Consider the following 24,399-nt stretch of genomic DNA (forward strand, 5'->3'; position numbering starts at 1 on the left):
TAGTATTTATTGCTACTGCTTTCACTTGGTGTCCTTTGCAGAGAACTTGGAAGTGTGGCCCAGGAAAGGCAGCATGATAGAATGAAGACGGCTTTCTCCTGTGATCTGCCACCTTTGTTTAGATGGATTGGGAAACATTTGCCAGACATTCACATCCAACCTGAAGTGAAACATACAATTAGCATGCTTATTACATTACTCCTCTTTTATGTGTTATTGGGCCCTTTTGGGGAGCACTGTTCCCCATCCTCATGTCTTTAGTGTTCATATGCTCCCTTTCCTTCATGAATGAGTCAGACTGGGTTGGCTAGGGCTAACAGGCCCCTGGGGTGACTGTGTAGTTTAGGAAGTGTTATTTCAGGTAACAAGATATATTCTTGGGGTTATTAGAAGATGTGCAGACAGGGTCTCCATTAATTCACTTTGGACAAATAGTTGACACCGTTGAAGTAGAGCAAGAAGCAGAAGTCATGATGGGAATATGGTGGGTTTAGGTTCTTCCAGCTTAGGCTGAGCACCAATAGTCACAAGGAACTAACTAGTTAAACTATAATATCTCATTAAATTTTATGAGAAGAGGGCACAGTCATCCTATGACAGCCAATGAAACAATTTATTAACTTTATACAACATGCCCAAAGTCATAAAGTCACTCAATGACTGAAGTCCGTTGGCTTCATACCTCACAATTTTAAACCCTAGTAATTAAGGATTGGCTAATATTGGAGAACACTACAGTCATGGAGCCAGTGTGCATTACACTACTATCAGAACTAAAACCTTTTCCGGGTTTAGCTTTGACAGAGCACTAGTTACCTGAAGTAAACTTGACTGGGTCTTGGAAGCACCCTATTAAATGAGATCTAAGATGAAATCTAGACTTGCAGGTGATTTAATACTGTGTCACTCAAGTGTGTTGTTCCTAACATGCTGACTGTCTACAGTTGGGTTCTATTCCTGGGCCTATACATAGGATAGGAGAAGGATAGAGAAGAAGTCTGAAAATTAACTCTTCTGGGGGCAAGTCTTCGCAACAGCAGAGTCCTGGCAGGCCTTACCAATTACCCAATCTCCAACATGGACCCACTAAAACTTCAAGCCACTCATTTATCTCTTCCGAGTTGCAGTTTTCATATCAAAATGAGAGAGACGGGTTCACTAGTACTCCGAGGTCACTAACTCAAAATTTCTCTACTGTGTGTCTCTAAAACTCCCACTTCCACTTTATCTTTATTTAATTATAAGATACACAGGTGGAGGGACTTGTTTTAATGACTGGGGATTTTGGGGATTGTACTATATGGACATTCTATAGGTAAATGAAGCTCTTCCTCCAAACTTTTAAATTTAGGAATTAATCTCATAATTGTGTTTATATCTTTCTAGTTTTGCTAAATAATCTGTGAAAACACAGTTATTTTAGTGACTGTTCAGGATGATTATAATTACATAAATTTAATGTGGGATGAGGGTTTTTTCCTTCTGAAAATTAAGATTTTTAAATGTCACGCTCTTTAGGATTTTCAGCTGAGTTCTTTTAGTATCAAATATTCTTTCTCTTCAACAGAACTGACATTTTTTTCACACAGACCAAACTTTATAATATACCGAGAATATCCTGTATCACCAAAGACCTTGAAGGTGAAACTGTATGAGAAAAAATGTTACATATGCAATGGCATGGACCCATAGTGACAGATTTATTCATAAAAACAAAAGCAAAAACACTCTCAAGCAGTCAGTAACCTAGCACTACCTTCCGGTTAAGAACTAGAAAAGCAGATGTTCCTTCTTACGCATCTCATGTGCTTTTGTTTCCTTGGGCCATGCCCTTCTGTATGCACCATGTGACTGAGTGGACACAAAGGTTGGGAAAAAGCTGTCAAATCTTCACAACAGTTTTTCACTTACTAGGTTCTTGCCTCCTGCACTTCCATCTGTGGGCCTGTTTTCCGACATGCTGGCTGCATCCTTTTCCATTGCTGTGGTGGCTTATGCTATTGCAGTGTCTGTAGGAAAAGTCTATGGCACCAAGTATGATTATCTCATCGACGGAAACCAGGTATGGTCACTATTTGTTGAGCTGAGTTTATAAGACTAAAAGCAAGAGAAGGAAGCACAACTGGGGAGAAATTTTGGTATCACCTAAGGAAACTGATGGTTTCTTTCACTGGCCTTTGTTGAATTGTTTTCTTTCCTGTACTTGATAATTAAACATTTTTTTTTTGAAATATGCAAGGTAAGTCACCTTGCTTCTTAAGAAGTAAGCTAAAGTAACACTGCCTTGGTCAGAGTTTCTATTGCTCTGATAAAACATCATGACCAAAAGCAACCTGAGGAAGAAAGGGTTTTATTTCAGTTTATAGCTTGCAGTCTATCACCCAGGGAAGTCAGGGCAGGAACTCAACGCAGGAATCTAGAGACAGGAACTGATGCAGAGGCCTTAGAAGAGCGTGGTTTACTAGTTGCTCCCCATGATTTGCTCAGCTTATTTTCTTATAGCCCCCACGACCACCAGCCCAGGGGTGTCACTGCTATGGTAAGATGAGCCCTCCAATTAATCGTTAATCAAGAAAATGCCCTACAAGCCAGGCAGTAGTGGTGCACTCCTTTAATCACAGCTCTTAGGAGCTAAAGACAAGGGGAATCTCTGAGTTCAAGGTCAGTCTTGTTTACAGAGTTAGTTAGGACATTCAGGGCTACACAGAGAAATCTTGCTAGAACCCACTCTCCCAAAAGAAAGAAAGGAAGGAAAAAGAAAGAGAGAGAAAGAAAGAAAGAAAGAAGGAAGGAAGGAAGGAAGGAAGGAAAGAAAGAAAGAAAGAAGGAAGGAAGAAAAGAAGGAAAAAAGGAAGGAAGATGCTTTAGATGTCTAGTTACAGGCCAGTCTGGTAGGGGTATTTTCTCAAATGAGGTTCTTTCTTTCAAAATGACTCTAGCTTGTGTCAATCTGACACAAAACTAGCTGTTACAAGCACTAATTAAAAATGCTAGTCCAGTCAGGTCAAAAGTAACATAAAAGTCGTCTATCAAGTTAGACAAGAAACTTTCCATGTATTCAAGTAACTCTCAGTAATTTATTTCCCTTATAAATGATTGTTGTATGTATACACATGATGTGTGCATGTGTGTGTACCACAGAACATGTGTGGAGGTCAGAGGACAACTTTCTGGAGTCAGGTCTCTCTCTCTTTTCACCTTTGCATGGTTCTAGAACTTGAATTCATGTTATTGGGTCTGCAAGGCAAATATTTGTATCCACTAAGCCATCCTGATGGCCACTTGGTGAGAGTCCGGTGAGCATTCTCTTGGCAACATCACTGTAACCCAGTCTCTCCCTTAGGAATTTGTTGCCTTTGGCATAAGCAATGTCTTCTCAGGATTCTTCTCCTGTTTTGTGGCCACCACTGCTCTGTCTCGAACGGCTGTCCAGGAGAGCACTGGAGGAAAGACACAGGTATGCAGTGACAGTGGGGAACAGGAAGGGGATGATGGCTCAGAGAGGCTTCCACAAGAACTGAACATGACACTTAGCCTTCAGAGAGAGGGACTTGTGCTTCCTCATCTGATCCAACTTGGGTCTTGTCTCTTTGACATGGCCAACCCTTATAAAAGACTTTTTAAGACAAGATTCCCCTGAGTAAATTGGGAGCATGGGGACCTTGGGGGAGGGTTGAAGGGGAAGGGAGAGGCAGGAAGGGGAACAGAGAAAAATGTAGAGCTCAATAAAAAATCAATAAAGAAAAGACTTTTTAAAATGCAACATGTATGGTCTCCTGAAACTGTGATTGTCAAATCCTTATGTGTCAGTTCTCACCTGGCTGATAACTACACTCACCTGGGACAGTCACACTCATTAGTAAATAAACAACAATACTGTTTATCAGTTTGTAATCTAGAGAGAACAAGATCCTGGCCTAAAAAAAAAACATATACCATTTCCCAAAGCTTAGCCTGGTAGCACAGGCCAGTAATTCCCGCTGCTTGGTCAATCCAGGCAAGATTGACCCCAAGTTCCCAAGTACAAGACATCTCTGTTTGGGTTCCAGAATGAATTTGAGACCATCTGTGATAATGATGTGGAACCCTGTCTCAAAAGAAAAAGGGAGAAGAAGCTGAGGATATAGTTTAGTGTAGAACACTTGCTCTGTGTGTTTGAGCCCCCGAGGTCCATCTCCAGCACCACAGCAGGAAAATGAAGCTCTTTGCCGGTTTTCAAGCTATAATATTGTCTTTTAAATGTTGTGTGTGGGTGTTTATCTGCACATATATCTGCGCACCACATATGTGCAGTGGCCTGGGACACCAGAAGAGGGTGTTGGATGCCCCGGGACTGGAGTTACAGATGGCTATGAGCCACCATGTGGGTGTTGGGAGTGCAACGTAGCTCCTCTCTGGAAGAGCAACCAGTGAGTACTCTTAGCCACTGAACTCTCTCCAGCCCCGAGTTATTGTACTTCTCATTCATATTTCCTTTTCAAAAGTGAGCAACTTTCTCTAGAGGTTTTTAGTTCCACACAACAATAATTTGTTAGACAAGACTTTTTGTTGTAATATTTTGGCATTTCTTCCTTAATAATATTTCTGTTCTTGCAGTTCTGAATATGGCTTTAATTTTGCCTCTTAAAGATGGCGTTTAGTTGTTGCTTTCACAAGGTAACCATAAAACTGGCTAATGCCCCTGAAGCCAGTCAGAAAGCCCAGGAAACATTCTCAGAGTCTGCTTGAAACCAGACTCAGCTCCGTGCAGACCAAAGACGAGTCTTAGGCCAGGACTGCATTTCTGTCAAGCTTTAGCTTCCTGACATAGGAAAAAACATTATTTAGAAAAGAAAGGAAAAAAAAGGAAGGAAGAAAGAAAGAAAGAAAAAGAGGTCCAAGACTATGAAACAGAATAAACCCAAACTGCTGTAAAACACACACAGTCGTCAAGGGTTTTGTTAAAGCAGAGACCTAAAAATGAAAGGAAATACCAAGAGAACAATGACTCCAGCAGTGACTTGCTAGGAAGAGCTGTAAAGGTTCTCACAGCACATTTGATGTCCCCACAATGTGGCTGACATTGCCACAATACAGACAGTGTCACCATAGTACAGATGACATCATCACATATGCATAATGCTCCTCTCCTTTTAAAATGGCCTTTCCCAATTATTTGACTACATTGAAGCAAAATTTAATTTTAATTTTTAGAGGAATTTTTTTTATAAGCTTTTTGAAGTTATTTCTGGCATGGAGGAAACAGGTAAAGGAACCCAGTAAGCACTAAGAAGCAAAAGCAGAGCTCTCTTGTCAAGGGGCAGTCTCAAAGCTGCGTCTGTTTTAGCAGAAGCTGTCAGCAGCTGGATCCCTGCTGCTCACTATAGAGGTAGGCACTGACCAGCTCCCCAGGGCACGTGGTCCCAAGTGAGTGCAGCTAGAGCTGAGCTGCTCACGGCCATTCTCCTGCTGTTATCTCCTAGACAAGGCATGGGCTGCCTGCCCCAGTAATAATGTGTAAAGTGCCCTCCTTGGCAAAGGGCTCGGGGATAATGGTGTTCTGGTAAGTTAATATCCTCTGCCACATACTGGCCTGTATTATATTTAGGAGGGAAGGATGCCAGAAGTTCAGCACTGAAGGAAGAAACAAGCAGAAATGGCTTGATATTTAATTACTGAAAATCATATTAAGTTCTAGGGTTAAAAGTCTAAGACCTTGGACTGAAATCCAGGGACCTGTGACCAAAAAACTATCAAGTCCTCCTGTGCGGTTTCTCATATTTTGTGCCTGAGCCTCAACTTTAGCACGAATGGGGCTACTAATTATACCCACCTCAAAGGGACCCTGTGAAGATTAAATGAGACAATGCAAAGCCCCCCACACACTGACTACTAAATGCGGATTACTCTACACCTTGAGGGAGGAATGGCCCCTTAACACGTGCTGGGGCTGGCACCTAAGCAGTACCAGACATATAGATGTGGAAGAACAAACAGAAGAATGAGTGTTGGTAGGCTTTGACTGTGTTTACCTGTCGGCTCCCTTTCTGTCCTTTTCCTCACCCCTACTCTGACTTCTCCTGGCTCATAGAACAGTAATTAGCACACATTACTCCATAGCTCTAATTACCCTTTCTCTTAACAATAATTAACTTGCCAGGAATTGAATCTTCTCAAAGATATAAAATCTACGTTTTTCCCACAAAGCAACCTTTTCAGTAAATTCAAGTAACTAATCCCTTACAGGTTTTAGTATTGTGATCAAACTTAGCCTTGGCTCTATAATTAGAGACTTACTATCATACATCCTTGGTGAATGGAGAATCTCCTGCCCAGAGTTGTGCGGACAGTTGTCCCTGTCTCCAAATATACCTGTTATCAATCCCTGGAGCCTAGATGAAAGCAGTTCCATAAATACAAGTTAAATAACAGGAGGAGGGCATGAAGGGAGGAGGAGGGAGGTGTAGGGAAGGGAAGGAGGGGGAGGATGCTAGTTTCTTAGACAAAAGAGGGAGCTGTTCACCTTTGTGCTGGGAACCTGGACCACGGAGTCAGAAGATGACAGAAAAAAGGTTAGGCTTGAAAAGTGAGATTTTTAATACCTATGTATTCATGATATTACCCAGGCTGACTCGTGTAAACAGAAGCGGCCAGAGTACCAGATGGAATGAATGTTCTCTTACGTTTGCTGTGCCTGCTTCCTTTAGCCAGGGCACTGTGCAGGGCAGAGCTTGCGCTCAGTTGTCTCTCCCCTCCTTGCTCTGACTGGTCTGCTTCTGGTTCCCTGTCTCTTCTCCTTTGTTTCAGAGTCTCTAGTCTGCTCAGCTATTCCCCACGATGTCTCAGCAAAGAATTCATTGGCCAAGCCAACTGATCAGACCAGGAATAGGCCCTACCCCCTCAGCCTCTCTCCTAACTATTTATGGATCTTAGCAGAGCTTTTCTTGTCAGCGAAGGTAAAGTTCTGAGCTTCCTTTCCTCCATGATTGCTCCGCTGCTGCAGCCAGTGTCTACAACTGTTGGAGGAGACAGGAGCTGTGGTATGCCAATGTGACACTGTGGATTTGTAATAAGATGGCTTAATTTATTTTCTCGGGGGTTTTCATGGCAATTCTGAGCTACAGATACAATGTGAGTAACCATTATGGCTGCTGCTTCCACAATGCACCATAGGATTCTTTCCCCAAAATATGAGGGTCTGCGTCTCATGTCACGGCAAACAACCTGAAGGATGACCTCCTAATTCACACCATACCAGCCACTCAGACGAAATCCAAGGCAAACCAGCCTTACACTGTCAGGCTTCGTTTTCATATTTTCTTTAATTTCTCAGCAATAATGGGTATACATTGCTCTGTTTTTTTTCATATTGCATGGGCCTAGCAAATAATGCTCATTTTTCTAAATCCCGAGCAGAAAGGGAGAGATGAGGAAGAAGTAACTGTGTCTGTGTGCAGATTCCTATGCATACCTGTGGTGAGCAGGGTGAGCCAGCCTCACTGAAAGTATCTTTCAGGTTGCTGGCATCATCTCAGCTATGATTGTAATGATCGCCATTGTTGCCCTGGGGAAGCTTCTGGAACCCTTGCAGAAGGTAAAACCCTGCTTTTCTGTGTACCAGTTCCTCTTCACCAGACTGTTGTCAGGGAAAGAGCTGGAGATTAGAAATCAACACATGGAAACCTTTGCCTTGAATAACACAGCCTTCATTCTCTCTGCACAGTCCGTCTTGGCAGCTGTCGTCATTGCTAACCTGAAAGGGATGTTCATGCAGGTGTGTGACATCCCTTGTCTGTGGAGGCAGGATAAGACTGATGCTGTAAGTGACACATCTGTCTTTAAATCCACACATCTGTCTTTAAACAGAGCTCGGTCCAGGCTGCTCCTGTCACATCCTTATGCCCCATCTCCCTAAGGCTAGTCTGAAATTTGGAATCCTAGAGCAGAATTAGAGTAGTATCGAGAAACCAGAGCCTTGATGTCATCTGTGTGACAGTCCTATACCTCTGGGACAGTTTGTTTTCAATCACTTGACTATTATTCTTTGTAATGAAATGTAATTCTTTTCATTTCCATTCCCTTCTAGGTTATCTGGGTGTTTACATGCGTAATGTCCATCATTCTGGGACTGGACCTGGGTTTGCTAGCTGGCCTTTTATTTGGACTACTGACTGTGGTCCTGAGAGTTCAGTTGTAAGTACAAACAAACAAACCAAAAAACAGGTATCTCACAGACAGCCCAGCCTGAATTTTCCTAGCTTGTTTCCATAAACAAACAGATACTACTTTTTTAAAAATTATACATTGAGTGATTATATGATGCATACACACAGCACTTTACAAGGCTGAATAGCTCTGATTAGTCTTACTCTATAGGTGAGAAAGTTTAAGCTCAGGAAATTTAAAGATCGTTTTTAATGCTTACAGGTACTAATCGGCAGACGAACCCCAATGCAGCTCACCCCTGAATCTATGCCTTTCCTCACATGCTCCACTCTGTTCTCCTTTGGCTGTGCTAAAGTGGGGGGATACATAGATCAGCCAAAGACTGGGTTTGCTTTGTTTACATAATTTTTAAATTGGGAGAATATTAGAGGCACTGGGCACCAGACACAGAACCGGGCACCAGCATAAAACAACAGGTCAACTCCTCAATATATTCTAACCTGTTTTACTTTTTTGAAGTTAGGAACTCGTTATGTAACTGAGAACTTTAAAAACAGTTATTACAGCCAGGATTCATTCAAATCTGACAAATGAGGCACATGCCCAATTATGTGAAGTAAATAAGATTAGTTCATATGCTTGGTGGGAACAGGAGAGCTATGAGTCACATGGTGAAACAGCCTATGAGGACAGGTGAGGCAAGCTGAAGGCAGATTGTCTGTGGTGGTGATGGTTTTGTTCTGTCTTTGGGTTTTGTTATATGTCCACCTGGACTTGGGGAAACACAGTCGCCCTCTCCTTCAGTTTTCCCTTGCCTTTCTAGACATCTGGCTTCTTCTCTGCCTGTGCTTGGGCGGTGATGAAAGAAGACCCCTGGAAAATCACCGACATAGATATCTTCAGCTTAGCATGGGTTCACTTCTCCTATTCCACCCACCAACTCTCTGCCCTCCCTCCCTCCCCTGGCATGGTGGTGCCTTCTTGAAAAGCCTGTGGCTATCTCCCTCAGCACCCTAAGAGAACAGGGTGATGAAAAGATTCATCAGCTTCCAGAGGGCCCAGTTTGCTTCTAGGAAATAGAGAAGAAACCATAGATGACATTGCCTCCTGTGTTGAGTGTGTGCTCAGTGTTCTGTTGTTTTGAGTCCACTTGAGAAAGATGTTTTTATTTTTTGAGACAAAGAATAACTGACAAGCTTTAACTTAAAAATGAGTTCAGTGTTGTGAACCAAGGGAAAACTTGGTGGTATGATTTAGTTATTGGTTTGGTAAACAGGATCCTACCCAATGAAAAGCAACACCCTTCACAGTATTTAATTTCCAGTAATTATAATCTGGATCCAGAGAGCACAATACTGAAAGGGCCTCAAACAGACAGTCCTTCTCCAGGGGCTGCATTCAGTGTATGTTGCCAGTCACAGTTGGAGAAACATGGAGTTTATCTGATCGCACCCAGAACAGGAAATCAGTGGTCTGGTCAGCAGGCAGGACTCATTTCACTCTGCTGCTGTTTCTAAAACAAGAGACTAATCTAATCTCTTGTAGATACCATACTCCATCAAGAGGTTGCTGTAAGTCACAAAGAAGTAGAAGAAACCACAGACCTATAAGTTAAAGATGAAGGCTATGTGCCCTATACTCAGTGTGTGTCTGTCTTTAACTCCCTGGAACACCATTTTAGAATTAATAAAAATGAAGATAACCATGCTGGTCATTCCGTGTTATGGTCGGGCTTCCAGACGATTTACCATGTGAGAAAGCTTGGCACTTCCCCTATAATCGTTATGCACAGAAAGTGCTCATTATCCCCCAGCCATCAGAAGCTGCTCACAGTTACTTCCTCTTTCTTCAGTTCCACGCAAACACCAGCTGTTCATTTCAGAGTTAGATACAGGAAAATGTCATTTGCAATAAAGACAGAGTCCAAAGCACCAGAATGATGTTCTCTTTCATAGCTGTTATTTCTTTTTAACTTTTTAGTTGAAAAAGTGACTGTTGCAAAAAAAAATGCTGATGTTCATTTCCCTTCTTGCAGCCCATCATGGAACGGCCTTGGAAGTGTCCCCAGCACCGACATCTATAAAAGTGTCACACATTACAAAAACGTAAGTGCCTTTGTAAAACGCTTGTCAGGAGGGCTTGCTAGCCTGGAACTCAAGGAGTCAACAGATTTCGCTTTTAGCCTGCTAGGTGCAAGCCAAGAAGATGTCTTTTGGGAAAGTTCATCAGCAAACTGAGAATGACTTGAGAACTTGGGGTTCAATGTGCCGTTTGTTAATATCATTACAGAAATTCTGACATACTAGTTAAATTTTGTTGTTAAATGAGGGAGAGGCAATTAGATTATTTACAGCATTTAATAAAAGTTATATTTCTTAAATAAATAAATAAATTTTAAAAAAGTTATATTTCTGTCTGTTATCCATAGCCTTTATGAAATGGCCTGAAGTCTCTGTAAGATTTCTTTATTCAACTTTAATAAGAGATCTTCCCAGCTCTCAATCACCAAAGTTTTATTTGATATATTTTTAAATCATTGGAATTGATAAAAATAATAAATGAACCAGGAAATGAAAAACAAATTATGCATCACAGTGATGGTCAGATGCTGCTCGCTAACAAAACTGTTAGTGGCTGCTGGGAGAAACAAAGAGGCAAAAGCAAAAGAAAATACCAATTTGTTCTACAAATTTTTAGAACATGCTTTTAATCCCAGCACTTGGGAGGCAGAGGCAGGCAGATCTCTATGAGTTCAAGGCCAGTCTGATCTACAAAATGAGTTCCATTACAGCCAAGATTGTTACACAGAGAAACCTTGTCCTGAAAAACCAACCAACCAACCAAACAAACAAACAAAAACCCACAAAACTACCTTTAAAAAGGGGGATATAGCTGGGTGGTGGTACACCTTTAATCCCCTCACTTTGAAGTCTGAGGCCAGCCTGGTCTACATAGTGAGCTCCAGGACAGTCAGGACTCCATAAAGAGACCGTGTCTCAAAAAAAAAAAAAAAGCTTACTGTATATTCAACCTGGAATTCTATGACTGCTATTTAGTTTACTTCCATAACTATTCTGTAAATGTTCACTCAAGTATCATCAAGAGCTGAAGCACTAGTTCAGGTGCTGGAGATGAGGAGGCCATGTAAAATATGCCACAGTAACAGAGCAGTGTGCCTTCAGAAGCACAGGAATCTAGTCGTCTTTTGTAAACCAGACTGTAAAGGAGATATGCACTCGGTTCCACAGTTCAGCTATGTGGTTTAACAGGGAAGCCTAGCTCGAGTTTGGGAGCTCCAGATTCTAAGCTCCTTCTTGGCAAGACTTTGCCCAAGTCACTCAATCTTCCGGACAGAGGTGTTCTCAGAGTCAAAGGGTGGACTGAGAGGGCTGTGACTGCTTGAAACCAGAAGACTCTGGATCTGTGGGGTTCACTCTTGGAGCGGCCACTCCGTGTTAGGGTACAAACAAAGAAAAAAACATGGCACGGTAAAGTTTCTGACACCCCCCCCCCGCCCCAATCCCTTTGGTAACTCCCCACCCCACCCCGTGCCAAGGAGTTTTAGCAAAATTAAAATTGTCAGTAGTGGAGGCTGGAGTCACGTTGCCTTTAGAGCCACTTTCTTCATCTGGGTAGCAGCAGACCTTGCCTATGAGAGTCTGATTCTGACTCTGATTCCATGGCTCCTGATTCTGGGCATCTTCTTACCTCACGACTCCCCATTTGAGAGAAGCCAGCAGTGCTACTGGCCAGCTCGTGAGTTACCATTTCACTACAACAGGCAGAACTTCAGTACCTGAGGTGTAGATTTGTTTAACCTCTCCGTTCCTCCCTCCCTTCTTCCCTCCCTCCATCCCCTCTTCCCTCCCTCCTTCTCTCCCTCCCTCCCCTCCCTCAATCCTCTCTTCTCTCCCTCCCTCTCTCCTCCTTTTTTAAAACGCCAGCTTGAAGAGCCCGAAGGAGTGAAGATCCTGAGATTTTCTAGCCCCATCTTTTATGGCAATGTCGATGGTTTTAAAAAATGTGTCAAGTCCACAGTAAGTATTTTATTCCAAGAAGTTTGATTTTTTTTTACTTATTTTCAGATTTCATTCATTTATTGGGACCAACTAAGAATAAGGCCTTAGGCTTGGTTCTCTATGTGGGCATTAAAAACTCTATCGTGGCATGGCGTGAATACATACCTGTAATCCCAGCATTAAAGAGGCTGAGGATTGCTGTATATTTGAGGCCAGCCTGGTTTACATAATGAGTTCTATGCTAGCTAGGGCTACAGACTTAGACCTAGTCTCACAAAAGGAAAATAATGAAAAAGCAGCTGTATCATAACATCTATGCTCCTTATAACCTACAGTATGGAAGGGAAGGGGAGAGAACAGGAAGGGATGGGAAGGAAGGGGGAGAGAGGGAGAGGAAGGGGAGGGGAGGTAGACAGACAGGGATTTGGAGTTGGGTCTGAGGCATGCAGGAAGAAAGCACAGAGGCAGAAATCTGGGACTTGCTGAGTTCCAGAGGCAGGTAAGAGAATCCAGCAGCCTTTCACAAATAGATACAGCTATCCAAAACAATACCATGCCTTGAAGAATTTTTTTTAAAAAAATAGTTTAATTCATGAAATATGTATTTTTGTTGACATATATTAGTTTATTACTTTAAGAAATAGTTTTAAATGTTTAAAAAATAGAAGAGGGGCTAAAAGACAACTCAGCTGTTAAGAATATTTCCTGACCTACCAGAGGAAAGGAGCTTGGATTCTGCACCCATATCAAGTGGCTCATAAATACAGCACCCAGGGATCTGGGGTCCCTTCTGGGCCCCTGCACACATGTGCACATTCACACACACACACACACACACACACACACACACACACACACACACACACACGAGTAAAATACTTTTAAAAGAAGTTTTAGTTGCAGACATTGGGTCTCGCTTGGGTGTCTATTGCTGAGATAAAACACCATGACCAAAGGCGACTCAGGGAGGAAATGGTTTATTTCATCTTACAGCTCTAGGTCACTTTCGTCACTGAGGGAAGTCAGGGCAGGCACTCACACAGAGGCCATGGAGGACAGCTGCTTACTGACTTGCTCCTCTTGGCTTTCTCACACAACTCAGGACCTCCTGTGGGGTGGCACTGCCCACCTAGGGCTAGGTCCTCCCACATGGATCATTAATCAAGGAAATTGCTGAAGGATTTGTCTACAGGCCAATCATAGGGAGGCATTTTCTCCGTTGAGAGTCCTTCTTCCTTCCTGACTCTAACCTCTGTCAAGTTGGCATAAATCTCACCCACAAACAGCGTGAGGAAGGTGGTGTGCTGGGTGTCGGGGAAGTGTGTTCACTGAGAGAAGGTAAGTGTAGTAGTAGGAGCGGCGGGGCTGTGTCCCGCCACCCAGCCACCCACACGGCTAGCTTTATACCCGAAATAACAACACACAAACTGTATTCATTTAAACACTGCTTGGCCCACTAGCTCTAGCCTCTTAACCCATTTCTAATAATCTATGTAGCCCACGAGGTGGCTTACCAGGGAGATTCTAGTCTATGTCCATCCTGGGTCGGAGTTTCATCGTGTGTGCCCGGGAGAGAGCTGCATGGCGTCTCTGAGCTCACTTCCTCTTCCTCCCAGCATTCTATTCTGTTTACTCCTCCCACCTATGTTTTAACCTATCAGGGCCAAGCAGTTTCTTTATTGCTTAGCCAATGAAATCAACAGATTGATATATGACACTCCCACATCAGGTAAGAGCTGAGGAGGGGACAGGAATTGCCTTGCTGGAGTAAATGGTTCTTGTCTCCAGTGCCATACTTGGAACTTGGAATTTGCCCAAGTGCTTTCTTCCTGTTTCCAGAGCAAACTAGCTCAAAGGGGAGCTAACAAACTTTCCCCCATAACAAAGTAGCTTTGTGACATCAAGAAAATACAGGCTTGAAGCTAAACATTTTTTTCTCCCTGATTTTGTCTATTTTACTGACTTGGAGCCTTTAATCTGCTAGTATTCTGTCCTCATCTTTAGTGGGATGGGGTGCCTGGCAGGAGTCTACACCAGCAGACCTCACTTTTTTTCCTGTCAGGGGTTCTTTCAAAATAGTATCTTTTAAGACATAGCCATTCTGGGGTCTGGAAAGATGGCTCAGCAAGTTAGGAGAGCTTATTGCTCTTTGAAGTAGGGACGCTCACAACCACCTGACACTCCAGCTCCAGGGCATCTTACATCCTCAGGACTCACATGTGCACATACCTACATACGGACACATAACTAACAATAAAAGAGAAACAGCCTCTCAGTTAGAAAATGCCATGGAATATTAAGAACCAGACATTTTAAGTAACTAACATATGTTTCCAAAGGTTGGATTTGATGCCATTCGAGTTTATAATAAGAGGCTGAAAGCACTGAGGAGAATACAGAAACTCATCAAAAAAGGACAACTAAGGGCAACAAAGGTGAGACAGCATCTTTCTTCCTCTTTCTTTGGTGAAAGCGGTTAGACAGATGACAAAGGTGTATCAGAGAACAGCCGATCTGTTCCGTAGGCTCCGGGGAGAGGGTGGGGTAAATGAAACCTGTGGAGCTCCCTCAAAACAGAGTTGGCCCCCATTAAAAATGAGCATCCGTACTCATTTTAAACATTATTTTACTGAAAAGAACAAGGTGAAGACTCAATGCCAGAAAATTACAATAGTAATTTCATGAGCTTTCACAGTTTTTGCTGTGATTTTGTCTCTCTTGGAAATGTCCCATAATCACCCAGGAATCCAATTTTGTTCATTTTCTTCTTAGAGAGCACCAAAGTATAGATAGAAGTAAAATTCATTCCTCAAGACGCATCCCCTTGCTAGCCTGGTTTTCTAAATATCCCATTTAGGACTTTTAAACAGTTTGGGATGAATTGATAAAAGTTATGTTTTTTGACAATAAAATTGGTGGTCTTTTCTTTGTTAGAACGGGATCATAAGTGATGTTGGCTTATCAAATAATGCTTTTGAACCTGACGAGGATGTTGAAGAGACAGAGGAACTTGATATCCCAACCAAAGAAATTGAGATTCAAGTGGACTGGAACTCTGAACTCCCAGTTAAAGTGAATGTTCCCAAAGTGCCGATCCATAGTCTGGTGCTGGACTGTGGAGCCGTATCCTTCTTGGATGTGGTAGGAGTGAAGTCACTGCGAATGGTGAGGTTCTGGTTGTTTGTACTGTACCCTTGGGGTGTGATGCTTTATTTTTTATTGGTAATGATAAAGTAACGGAATGGGTCACTCAACTGTGTGAAAGGTCTTAATAATTTGCCCAAGTGAATTTTCTTCCCTCTTCTTCATCCTCCCCTCCTCCTTTTTGGCAATAGAGCATAAGCTTTGGAGACAGGCTCTGTGAGGTGAATCCTGCCTCCACTACCAAGAACAAGTTTCTTATCTGCCTTTGTCTTGGCTTCTTCTTTGGTAATATAAGCATAATGCTGGTGGTATTTACCATACAGGTATCATGAAGATCAAATAAGCAATACATATAAGAAATACAGAAGTGTCTGGAACACAGACATCTCTTAGACGATGTTAACACTTAGTATGTTTTATTTTCCTGACAATGTAAATGAGCCACAAAAACAAGGAAAAGTGGTAGTTTGTGTTAACTATTATATTCTACTTGTTATGGAACAGTAAATGGACTGGACTAGAAGAGACAGCCATTGTTAATAAGGGCAGGTCATACCCATGAAGTCAGGGCAAGAGTGAGCAACATGCAGGACAGAAGTATTCCCAGAACTGAGAGCAGAATCTCAAGTCCATTCATTTGATGCTTCGGTGTGTGCTCATTGCTCCACCTAGCAGAAGATGCTTGTGAGAAGGCATGCCTGAGCTCTCTCCTGAGAGAAAGGCAAACAGTAAATAATCACATAAACAACCTCAGTAAATGCTTCACACTGTGTTTAATAGGTGTTACCTCTGGTGTCAAATTTAGATGAAGCTTTGGGTAGTGATCAAGAAGGTCAGACAGAGAGGGCCGCAGGGTAAGGCACCAACCACAGACATAATTACAGGAAACAGGATTCTGTCTAGTTTTAGCTTAGCTGTGGGCTACCACTGCAGGAGTAGAAGCTGATGCCAGGGTCTGGGTGCTAGGTAGGTAAGCAATTACACTTGGCAAAAGACTGTGAGAATATGCTGCGAGGCTCTGTTCTCCCAGCAGGTCTGTTAGCTCATTTGAGAACACATGCTGGCTGCTTCTTGTTGTTTATTTCACTGTGTGCAGTGACTCAGACCCATTATAGATTACGCTGGCCAGTTGGTTTAATGACTTTGTAGAGTCCTGATGCCAGAGTATGTCCCACACTTGAATAGCTGCTTATGTTAGGTGACAATTGCTATTGCTCACAGGCCTAGGTCTGGATTTAAAAAAAAAAATCAAACTTTTAATGGTCATTGTAAATTCATATTTAGTTTTGAGGAATATTAGAGAAATTCTATGTACCTCCTTCCTGTTTCTCCCAACAGTTACATGGACTAAATAAACTATAGTACAAAAGTGCAATTAAGATAATTAGCATGAGTGCGTTTAAAACAAAGACCTGGATAGTTAGTGAGATTTTACTGTTTGAATAAGTCTTATTTACTTTTTGTTACAGTGAGCAAGAACTATTTGGACACCTAACTACTCCATTGTTCCTTCCTTCTACAAATTGTTTATAGAGAACCTCTGTGCTATGAATTGCTGGCTACCCAACACTGGGTGTTGTGTTCCTCGGTCTGTTTTAAAATAGGTCTTGCTATGTAACCCTCAAATTAAAAGCCCCTCGCTTCAGCCTTTTGAGTGATAGCATTGCCTGTATAAACTACCTTGCTTGGTGTGCTATTTCTTAAGATATATGCACATACATCTTTATATACAACATTGTGTCAGTCTGAAAATAGCTATGGTTTTCTAGTAATAAACTCTCCTGAAAGTCTTGATTAACCATAGAGATGTTGATATTTCTCCAGAGTAAATGTTTAAATATGACTGAATTCTTTTCTATTTTTAGATTGTCAAAGAATTCCAGAGAATTGATGTGAACGTGTACTTTGCTTTGCTTCAAGGTAAATGCCTCTGTGCACATCTGTCAAACTTGCCCACATCTTCTCCCCTGGAATGTGAGAATGCCATCTTAGTTACCTTCAAACACGCAGTTAATCACAATATTAGATAATTAGGTGCTATTTGCAAAACTCTTTATCACCACAAACAGTTGTGCACCAATTACAATAGCTTAGGGCAGTTTTGAGCTTTGAAAGAGATTTTTTTTTCCCAATTTGTGCCACACGGGTGGCACAGTATAGAAGCTTGTTTCCTGTTGGTGGCTACGGGGACATCGTTTTGGAGTGAGCAGAGGGGAGACAACGAAGATCTTTTGGAGCATGTCTGCAAGTAGAGGAGGGTACCAGTGCTTAGGATGAGTTCTCTGAAGGAGCTTGGGGTGGGGATTTATGCACAAGTGGTTGAGGGAGTGAGGGAAGGGGGACTGGGCCATAGATGAAGCTGGTCAAGCGCCTGATGTCAGATGTTTTATTATATAAGTGGCTCTATACAGAAGTGGTTATGCAAAGTTCCACTTTATACCCTTATCTGCCAGTCAGTGGATCAGATCAAGTATGTGGAGCTCCTCAGGCCTCTTCAAGTTAAACAACTCCCAGTGGCCAGATAAAATTCTCTGAGAAGGACACAGCTGTGAACCAGAAGCCAGGCTCAGGGCAACTAGTGATGGGAATATTGGCTTGGCAAAAGGGTCACCAAGACAGACTGCAAGCAACTGTGGGGTGGCCATTCCATGTGCTGCTGGCAAAGGGAGGTGCTGTGGGAGAAGCCAGGTCAGAGTTGGAAATGAGGGAATGATGAAAAGTGCTGCAAACCTAACAAAACACCTGGTGTCACTCGATGTTACAAAAACCCTTTTCCTTTGCAGACGACGTGGTGTCACTCGATGTTACAAAAACCCTTTTTCCTTTGCAGACGACGTACTAGAAAAAATGGAGCAGTGTGGGTTCTTTGATGACAACATTAGAAAGGACAGATTCTTTCTGACGGTTCATGATGCTATACTCTATCTGCAGAACCAGGTTAAATCCAGGGAGGTCCAGGATTCCCTTCTAGATACGGTAAACATTTCACCTACTCCATCCTGAAAACCTGCCTAGAAAAAAAAAACCCACTGACTTTTAGGCCATCTGTTCAACTTCTAAGAGCCATTTTCTCATCAGGGAAGTGGGGATGAAAACCACTCACTGCCGGGAAGACAGGAGGACTAAAGTAGCTTCTAGGAGGGTTCCCGGTAATGCCCAAGACTCGAGAGTTCTGCAGTGTGCATGCTCCCTGACAAATGTGGCATTAGCTGTAACACTATTTTTAGAAGACAGCACTGAATCCTGGCTTTTCTGTGATGCGTATCAATGTGGTGTATATTATACCAGCGGGGATCCTTAATTTACAAAGTTAAGCTTTAACCCACAAGTCATCTTTGAAAAGCAAACAAAGAACAGAAAATGAGGGACTGCTCAGTGGGCAAAGGCTTGATTGTTGTGCAAATGTCAGGATCCGAGTCAGTTCCTCAGCACCCAGGCTTGGCAGTAAGTGCCTGTGACCTCACTGTTCAGGTGTGGAAATAGGCGAATCCCAGGGCTCACGGCTAGCCAGGATAGCCGTAATGGCTCCCTGTTTAGTGAGAGACCCTATCTCAAAATATAAGATGAAAAGCAACAAAGAATTCTGAGGAACCTCTGACTTGCACATGTATCCTCACAGGCAAGTATAGCCCCACACAAAAACAAATAAAACTATAAACAAATCCAGGTTTGTTGTAGGAGGGCACTTGTTTGTTCCCAGCTGCTCAGCCCCGAAATAACCACACAGAAACCATATTATTTGCAATACTGTTTGACCAATAGCTTAGCTTGTTTCTGGCTAACTCTTATATCCTCAACTAAATCCATATCCATTAATCTGTGTATCGCCACATGGCTGTGACTTACTGGCAAAGTTTCGGCATGTCTGTCTCTGGTGGCAGCTCCATGGCTTCTCCCTGACTCTGGCTTCTTTCTCCCAGCATTTGGTTTAGGCCACCCCTCCCCATCTCTGTTCTACCCTATCAGGTCAAGCCAGTTTCTTTATTAAGCGATGGTATCGCAGCATACAGAGGGGAATCCCACATCACACGTTCATTTTCTCCCACAAAATGGAAAACACTATAATTTCCTAAAGCCTTATTTTGTCAATTCTCTTTTTAAATAATGAGAAGAGGCAAACCTGCTTGAACTCATTGCCTAGGTTTCCTGGAAGGCCTAAATGAGAACCTCATTTCTCATGATGCTTTCACAGTGAATTTGGGACACCGTAGCAGTTTCTTCTCTGCTGCTGCGATAAAAATATCACAACCAAGAGTTTACTTCCACTTATGGTTCTCGAGGGTCCACAGTGAGAGAGAGGCATGGTACAGAGTCAGGAGCTGGAAACTGGCTGGTTACATTTTATCCACACATAGAGAGAGGAGAGGAAGTGGAGCAGGCTCTGAAACCTCAAAGTGGCATTCTTTCTCTAGCAAGGCTCCATCACCTAAATGTTCTATAACCTCCCCAAACAGTCTTCCTACTGGGGACTAAATGTTCAAATGTATGAACCTATGGGGGACATTTTCCATTTAAATCACCGTTAGCATCTATGAAAAACAGTTATCCTTGTAACATAATCATATTGTATTACTTATGATGTTTTCTAAGGCTATGAGAAGCAGATCTTTATTACAGATTAGAAGTTGGTGCTCAGATAGAACTAATCTAGAAACCATTGCATTATTCGGTGCAGAGGATGCTCTGCCAATGTTTCTGGGGAAAAGAGCAAGCCAAGCTATTGAGAGGGTCCATCTCAAATACTCAAGTGTCCACACCTACCAAAAAGAAAAGTTAGGGACTGGAGAGATGGCTTGGTGGTTAAGAGCTCTGGATGCTCCTCCAGAGGACCCAGGTTCAGTTCCTAGCATCCCCATGGTGACTTATGGCCATCTGTAATTCCAGTAGAAGGGGATCTGATACCCACTTCTGGTCTTTGTTGGTACCAGGCACACACTTGGCACACATACATACATGTAAACAAAACACTCAAACACATAAAATAAATAAAACTCTTTTCTTTTAAAATTGCACCACTTTTGTGCATTATTTTAAATGCCCAGCTTAAAATTTTCCAACTTAAAAAATTCTAACCCTAGGTTAAAAACAAAGCGGCTTATATAGTTTTTGAGATCACACATCAAAAGTAAAACAAAACCATGGTAACAAGTTCCTTCTCAAAAGGAAAGCAGTTATGTGGTTTGTTAGCACCCATTCTGATGTAAAGTCTTAGGCCACAAATGCGATGAAGCTGAATGAGGAACAGTGTGCTCACTGCGTCAGACTACATGGATTCAGTCTGTGAGGTGCTGTGAGCGGCTGGCATAGATTTTCACTCTCAGTGTGTGTTAGCCTGAGTATAAATGATTGCTTGCAAGGTGGGCAGAGTATTCCTGGCTCCAGTGATATTGGGAACCCTGCCTGTCTCCACAGGATCTCACATGAAACCTGATCCGTCCTCATCTGGTGGTTTTCTTTCCTTCAGAAAGTCACTTGTGAGGCAAGGATATTTAGATGCAGAGATTAAAACCCTTTTCCACCCTTTGATCTATTACAAGATTTATCCTAGAATAGCCGCAATCTGTAGCTACCATTCCCATCATATTAAGACTGTTTGTACAGGGACTTGGTCTTCTAACTGATTTTCACATCAATAAAAGCACTGAGCTGTTTGTGAGATGAGAAGTAGAAAACTAGTAGTACAGGATGGCATTTTAGCTTTGCTATATATTTGGTATTGCTTTTGAAATGTCCTTCTCAATGAACAAGACAAATGCAAGGTGTATTGATATCCTCTGTATAGAGGATTAAATAATTATACCTTATCTCTAAAAAGCAGAAATGTCCTAAGCTGTCAACTTCTCCTTCAATAAATTAGGTTCTGCTAAATTCAAGCTGGGCCCCTGTATTGTCCTCAGTCACCAGCCCACTGTAGCATAGTCAAAGTGTCCTCAGAGCTGTACTAAGTGCTCTTAGCTGTCAAAAGACAAGCATTATTGACTGCCTGGTTGAGGGTGTCTTGTTAAGAGGCACATACTTCAGAGACAGAGAAGGAGCTGTTCAAGGAGTTTGCACAGTAGAAAACTGGACCAGTTTGAATGTACGAGAAATATGAATGAACAAGAAATTAGAAGAGGATTCTGAAGTATAGATGACAAATGACAATACCAGTAAAGTTTAAATCATTTTCTGTGGTGTGTGCTGTATTTGATGCTATTAGATTTCCAATAAGTACTGTGTATGTTCTTTATCAAGATCACCCTCATTCAAGACTGTAAAGATCCTCTTGAACTGATGGAAGCAGAGAAGAATGAGGAAGAACTTGATGTTCAGGATGAGGTATGGTCATTATTTTTTTATGTAGAAAGTAATTGGATTTAGTACTGAATAAATGGCGTGAACAAGTAGTGAGTAGTCTAAGAGCCATCCAGGGAAAATGCAGAATCATCCTGAAAGGCTTCATAGAAGGAGAAATGGAAAGTAGACATTCCCTCAAGGACGACAAGGTCTCAGGAACTGTAATCTAGGGCACACAGAGTCACTGCAGTGACTAGTAGTCATAGGCAAGTTCTGATTTTATGTTGAACTCAACATTCACTTCTTCCTAGAGACCTAAGGCTCTGGGATAGGGAAGTGGATGGGGGACTTCTAACTAAGGGCCACAGTCAGTCTTCACCTGCCTGATGATGGCTTCCACACGTCCTTTGCACCAGACTGAGGCTATTTCGGGAGCTTGTGCCATCAGACTGTTCCTAGGAAAGCTGACTGACCTTGAAGAATCTGAGTAAATTTTAGGCTTTTACTTCTAAATAAAATGAGAACAACAATGGAGGATCAAATAACTTTTTCTCATAAAATTATCAAAAAATATAATTAAAAACATGATAACTTTATACTTGATCTTAGCCAAAAGGCTGAGAAGTAATTAAAAGAATTTTAAGTTGAAAGTTTTCTGAGAAACTGATAATGTTCTCAGCCCATGCAGAAATCCCTCCTACTCAATTTAGATTCTCTGTGAAAATTTCCAGTCACTGGTAACCAAGTGACTTCTCAAGGGAAGTTTCCATGGATAGAAATCCCTGTTAATTGTGCCTATAAAAGTGAACTTGGCCTTTCTGTAATAAGCACCCAGCTATGGGCCAGGCCACAGCTCATTGCTAGCCCTTCTGTTTCCACCAGACTCCCAGAGCAGCCTTTTCAGTCCCTTCTGTCAGTCTTCACAGGCATGCGGTCTGTTTTGCTGGCCAACGAGGGTCCCAACGAGTAGTTAGGGTGCCATGGAAACCATGCAACCATGACCATTTTAAGCTCATCAAGATATTTAAAGGACATATGTCTGTTTTTATTATAGCTACATCAAAATCTTGGGCTCTATTGCACAGGAGTCAAATACAGACACATTTTCATACGGATTATGTTGAAGCTGGGTTCTCCATTCATACTTAGGGAATTGGTTTCTGTCTCAAATGTAGGATCATACACAGTTCTGCTAGATTAAGTAAGATATGATGACTTTCCAGGTCCTGATGAAAAGCACTGGGCAATATTCAAGCCCCTGTTGTAAAATCAGGCAGAAAATTTTATGGAAGAAATTAGTTAGAATGAAAATCACAAGCCTGGAGGAGGATGGAATGTACTCACTCATATTTGGTTTCTAGCCATAAACAAAGGACATTGAGCCTATAATTAGTGATCCTAGAGAAGCTAAATAAGGAGAACCAAAAAAAACATACAGGCATCCTCCTGAATATTAACCTTCATCAGGCGATGAAAGGAGACAGACACAGAGACCCACATTGGAGCACCGGACATAATTCTCAAGGTCCAAATCAGGAGCAGAAGGAGAGAGAGCACGAGCAAGGAACTCAGGACTGCAAGGGGTGCACCCACACACTGAGACAATGGGGATGTTCTATTGGGAACTCACCAAGGCCAGCTGGCCTGGGTCTGAAAAAGCCTGGGATAAAACCGGACTCTCTGAACGTAGTGGACAATGAGGACTACTGAGAACTCAAGAACAATGGCAATGGGTTTCTGATCCTACTGCACGTACTGGCTTTGTGGGAGCCTATGCAGTTTGGATGCTCAACTTACTAGACCTGGATGGAGGTGGGGGTTCCTTGGACTTCCCACAGGGCAGGGAACCCTGATTGCTCTTTGGGCTGAGGAGGGAGGGGGACTTGATTGGGGGAGGGGGAGGGAAATGGGAGGCAGTGGCGGGGAAAAGACAGAAATCTTTAATAAATAAATAAAGAAAGAAAAAAGAAAAAACCAAAATATTAAATCTAAAAAAAAAAGAAAATTACAAGCCTGGTGTCTTGTCCCCCCAGCTTAATAAGCCTATGAAAGTTATTATTAAACCAAGAAGCCCATCAAGCTCTGGTAATTTATAACTCTATGAAGTCCTGGGTTCAATTCCCAGCACAGAATAAATGGACACCTGTAATCCCAGAACTTTGGAGGTGAAAGCAAGGAAGATCAGAAGCTGAAGGGTATCCACAGCTACATCTGGGGCTTGAGAACAAACTGGGCTAGAGATCTTACCTCCAAGAAATGAATGAATGAATGAACAAATACAGAAATAAATAAAGGGACTTGAGTGGTTGCCACACTGTTGAATAGATGGTTACTAATTTCCACATAAAATGACTATTCAGCCTTCTAAGGTAATGAAATGTTGTAGCTGTGGGGATTTGAACCCAGACAGGCCTGTGAACTACTCCTGAACCTGGTCCTTACTGGCCGTTTGGCCAGCACCACCCTGTTTCATTTCAGTGTCTGCATGTAAAATAGAGATGATAATACACAGGACGGTGAAAATTGAAGGCTGCCTATGAAGAGTAGGGTTTTGTACTTAGTGCCCAATGAACAGTAATTATTGTTTTACACAAATAAAATTAGAAGTATGTGAGAGTGAAATTGTCTTCTCTCCACCTTTTTGTTAACGATACATACCTGAGTAAAATCAAGCGACCACTACTAGAAAAAAGATAATGTGGTCCTAAGGAGAACTAAATCGGTCAATATTTTGTTTCCCCTTTTCTTTCACAGGCCATGCGTAGACTTGCTTTCTGAGAGTGGGTACGGGGTCACCGCCAGCAAGGACCACTGA

The 24,399-nt window shown here is 42.2% G+C and overlaps 1 protein-coding gene across 1 annotated transcript in view; it reads left to right on the plus strand.

The window, feature by feature from the left end:
• Positions 1-24,362, plus strand: part of Slc26a4 (solute carrier family 26 member 4) — a 44,312-nt gene extending 19,950 nt beyond the window's left edge. The window contains exons 8-20 of the mRNA XM_075947555.1: positions 1,915-2,062; positions 3,344-3,457; positions 7,496-7,573; positions 7,703-7,798; positions 8,066-8,172; positions 10,181-10,250; positions 12,090-12,182; positions 14,504-14,599; positions 15,099-15,329; positions 17,174-17,228; positions 18,139-18,284; positions 21,543-21,626; positions 24,339-24,362. Of these exons, the coding sequence (XP_075803670.1) occupies positions 1,915-2,062; positions 3,344-3,457; positions 7,496-7,573; positions 7,703-7,798; positions 8,066-8,172; positions 10,181-10,250; positions 12,090-12,182; positions 14,504-14,599; positions 15,099-15,329; positions 17,174-17,228; positions 18,139-18,284; positions 21,543-21,626; positions 24,339-24,362 (1,342 nt within the window). The remainder of the gene's footprint in view (positions 1-1,914; positions 2,063-3,343; positions 3,458-7,495; positions 7,574-7,702; positions 7,799-8,065; positions 8,173-10,180; positions 10,251-12,089; positions 12,183-14,503; positions 14,600-15,098; positions 15,330-17,173; positions 17,229-18,138; positions 18,285-21,542; positions 21,627-24,338) is intronic.
• The last annotated feature ends 37 nt before the right edge of the window (positions 24,363-24,399 follow it).

This window comes from Microtus pennsylvanicus, chromosome 14, assembly GCF_037038515.1.
Source record: "Microtus pennsylvanicus isolate mMicPen1 chromosome 14, mMicPen1.hap1, whole genome shotgun sequence".
NCBI classification, from domain to species: domain Eukaryota; kingdom Metazoa; phylum Chordata; class Mammalia; order Rodentia; family Cricetidae; genus Microtus; species Microtus pennsylvanicus.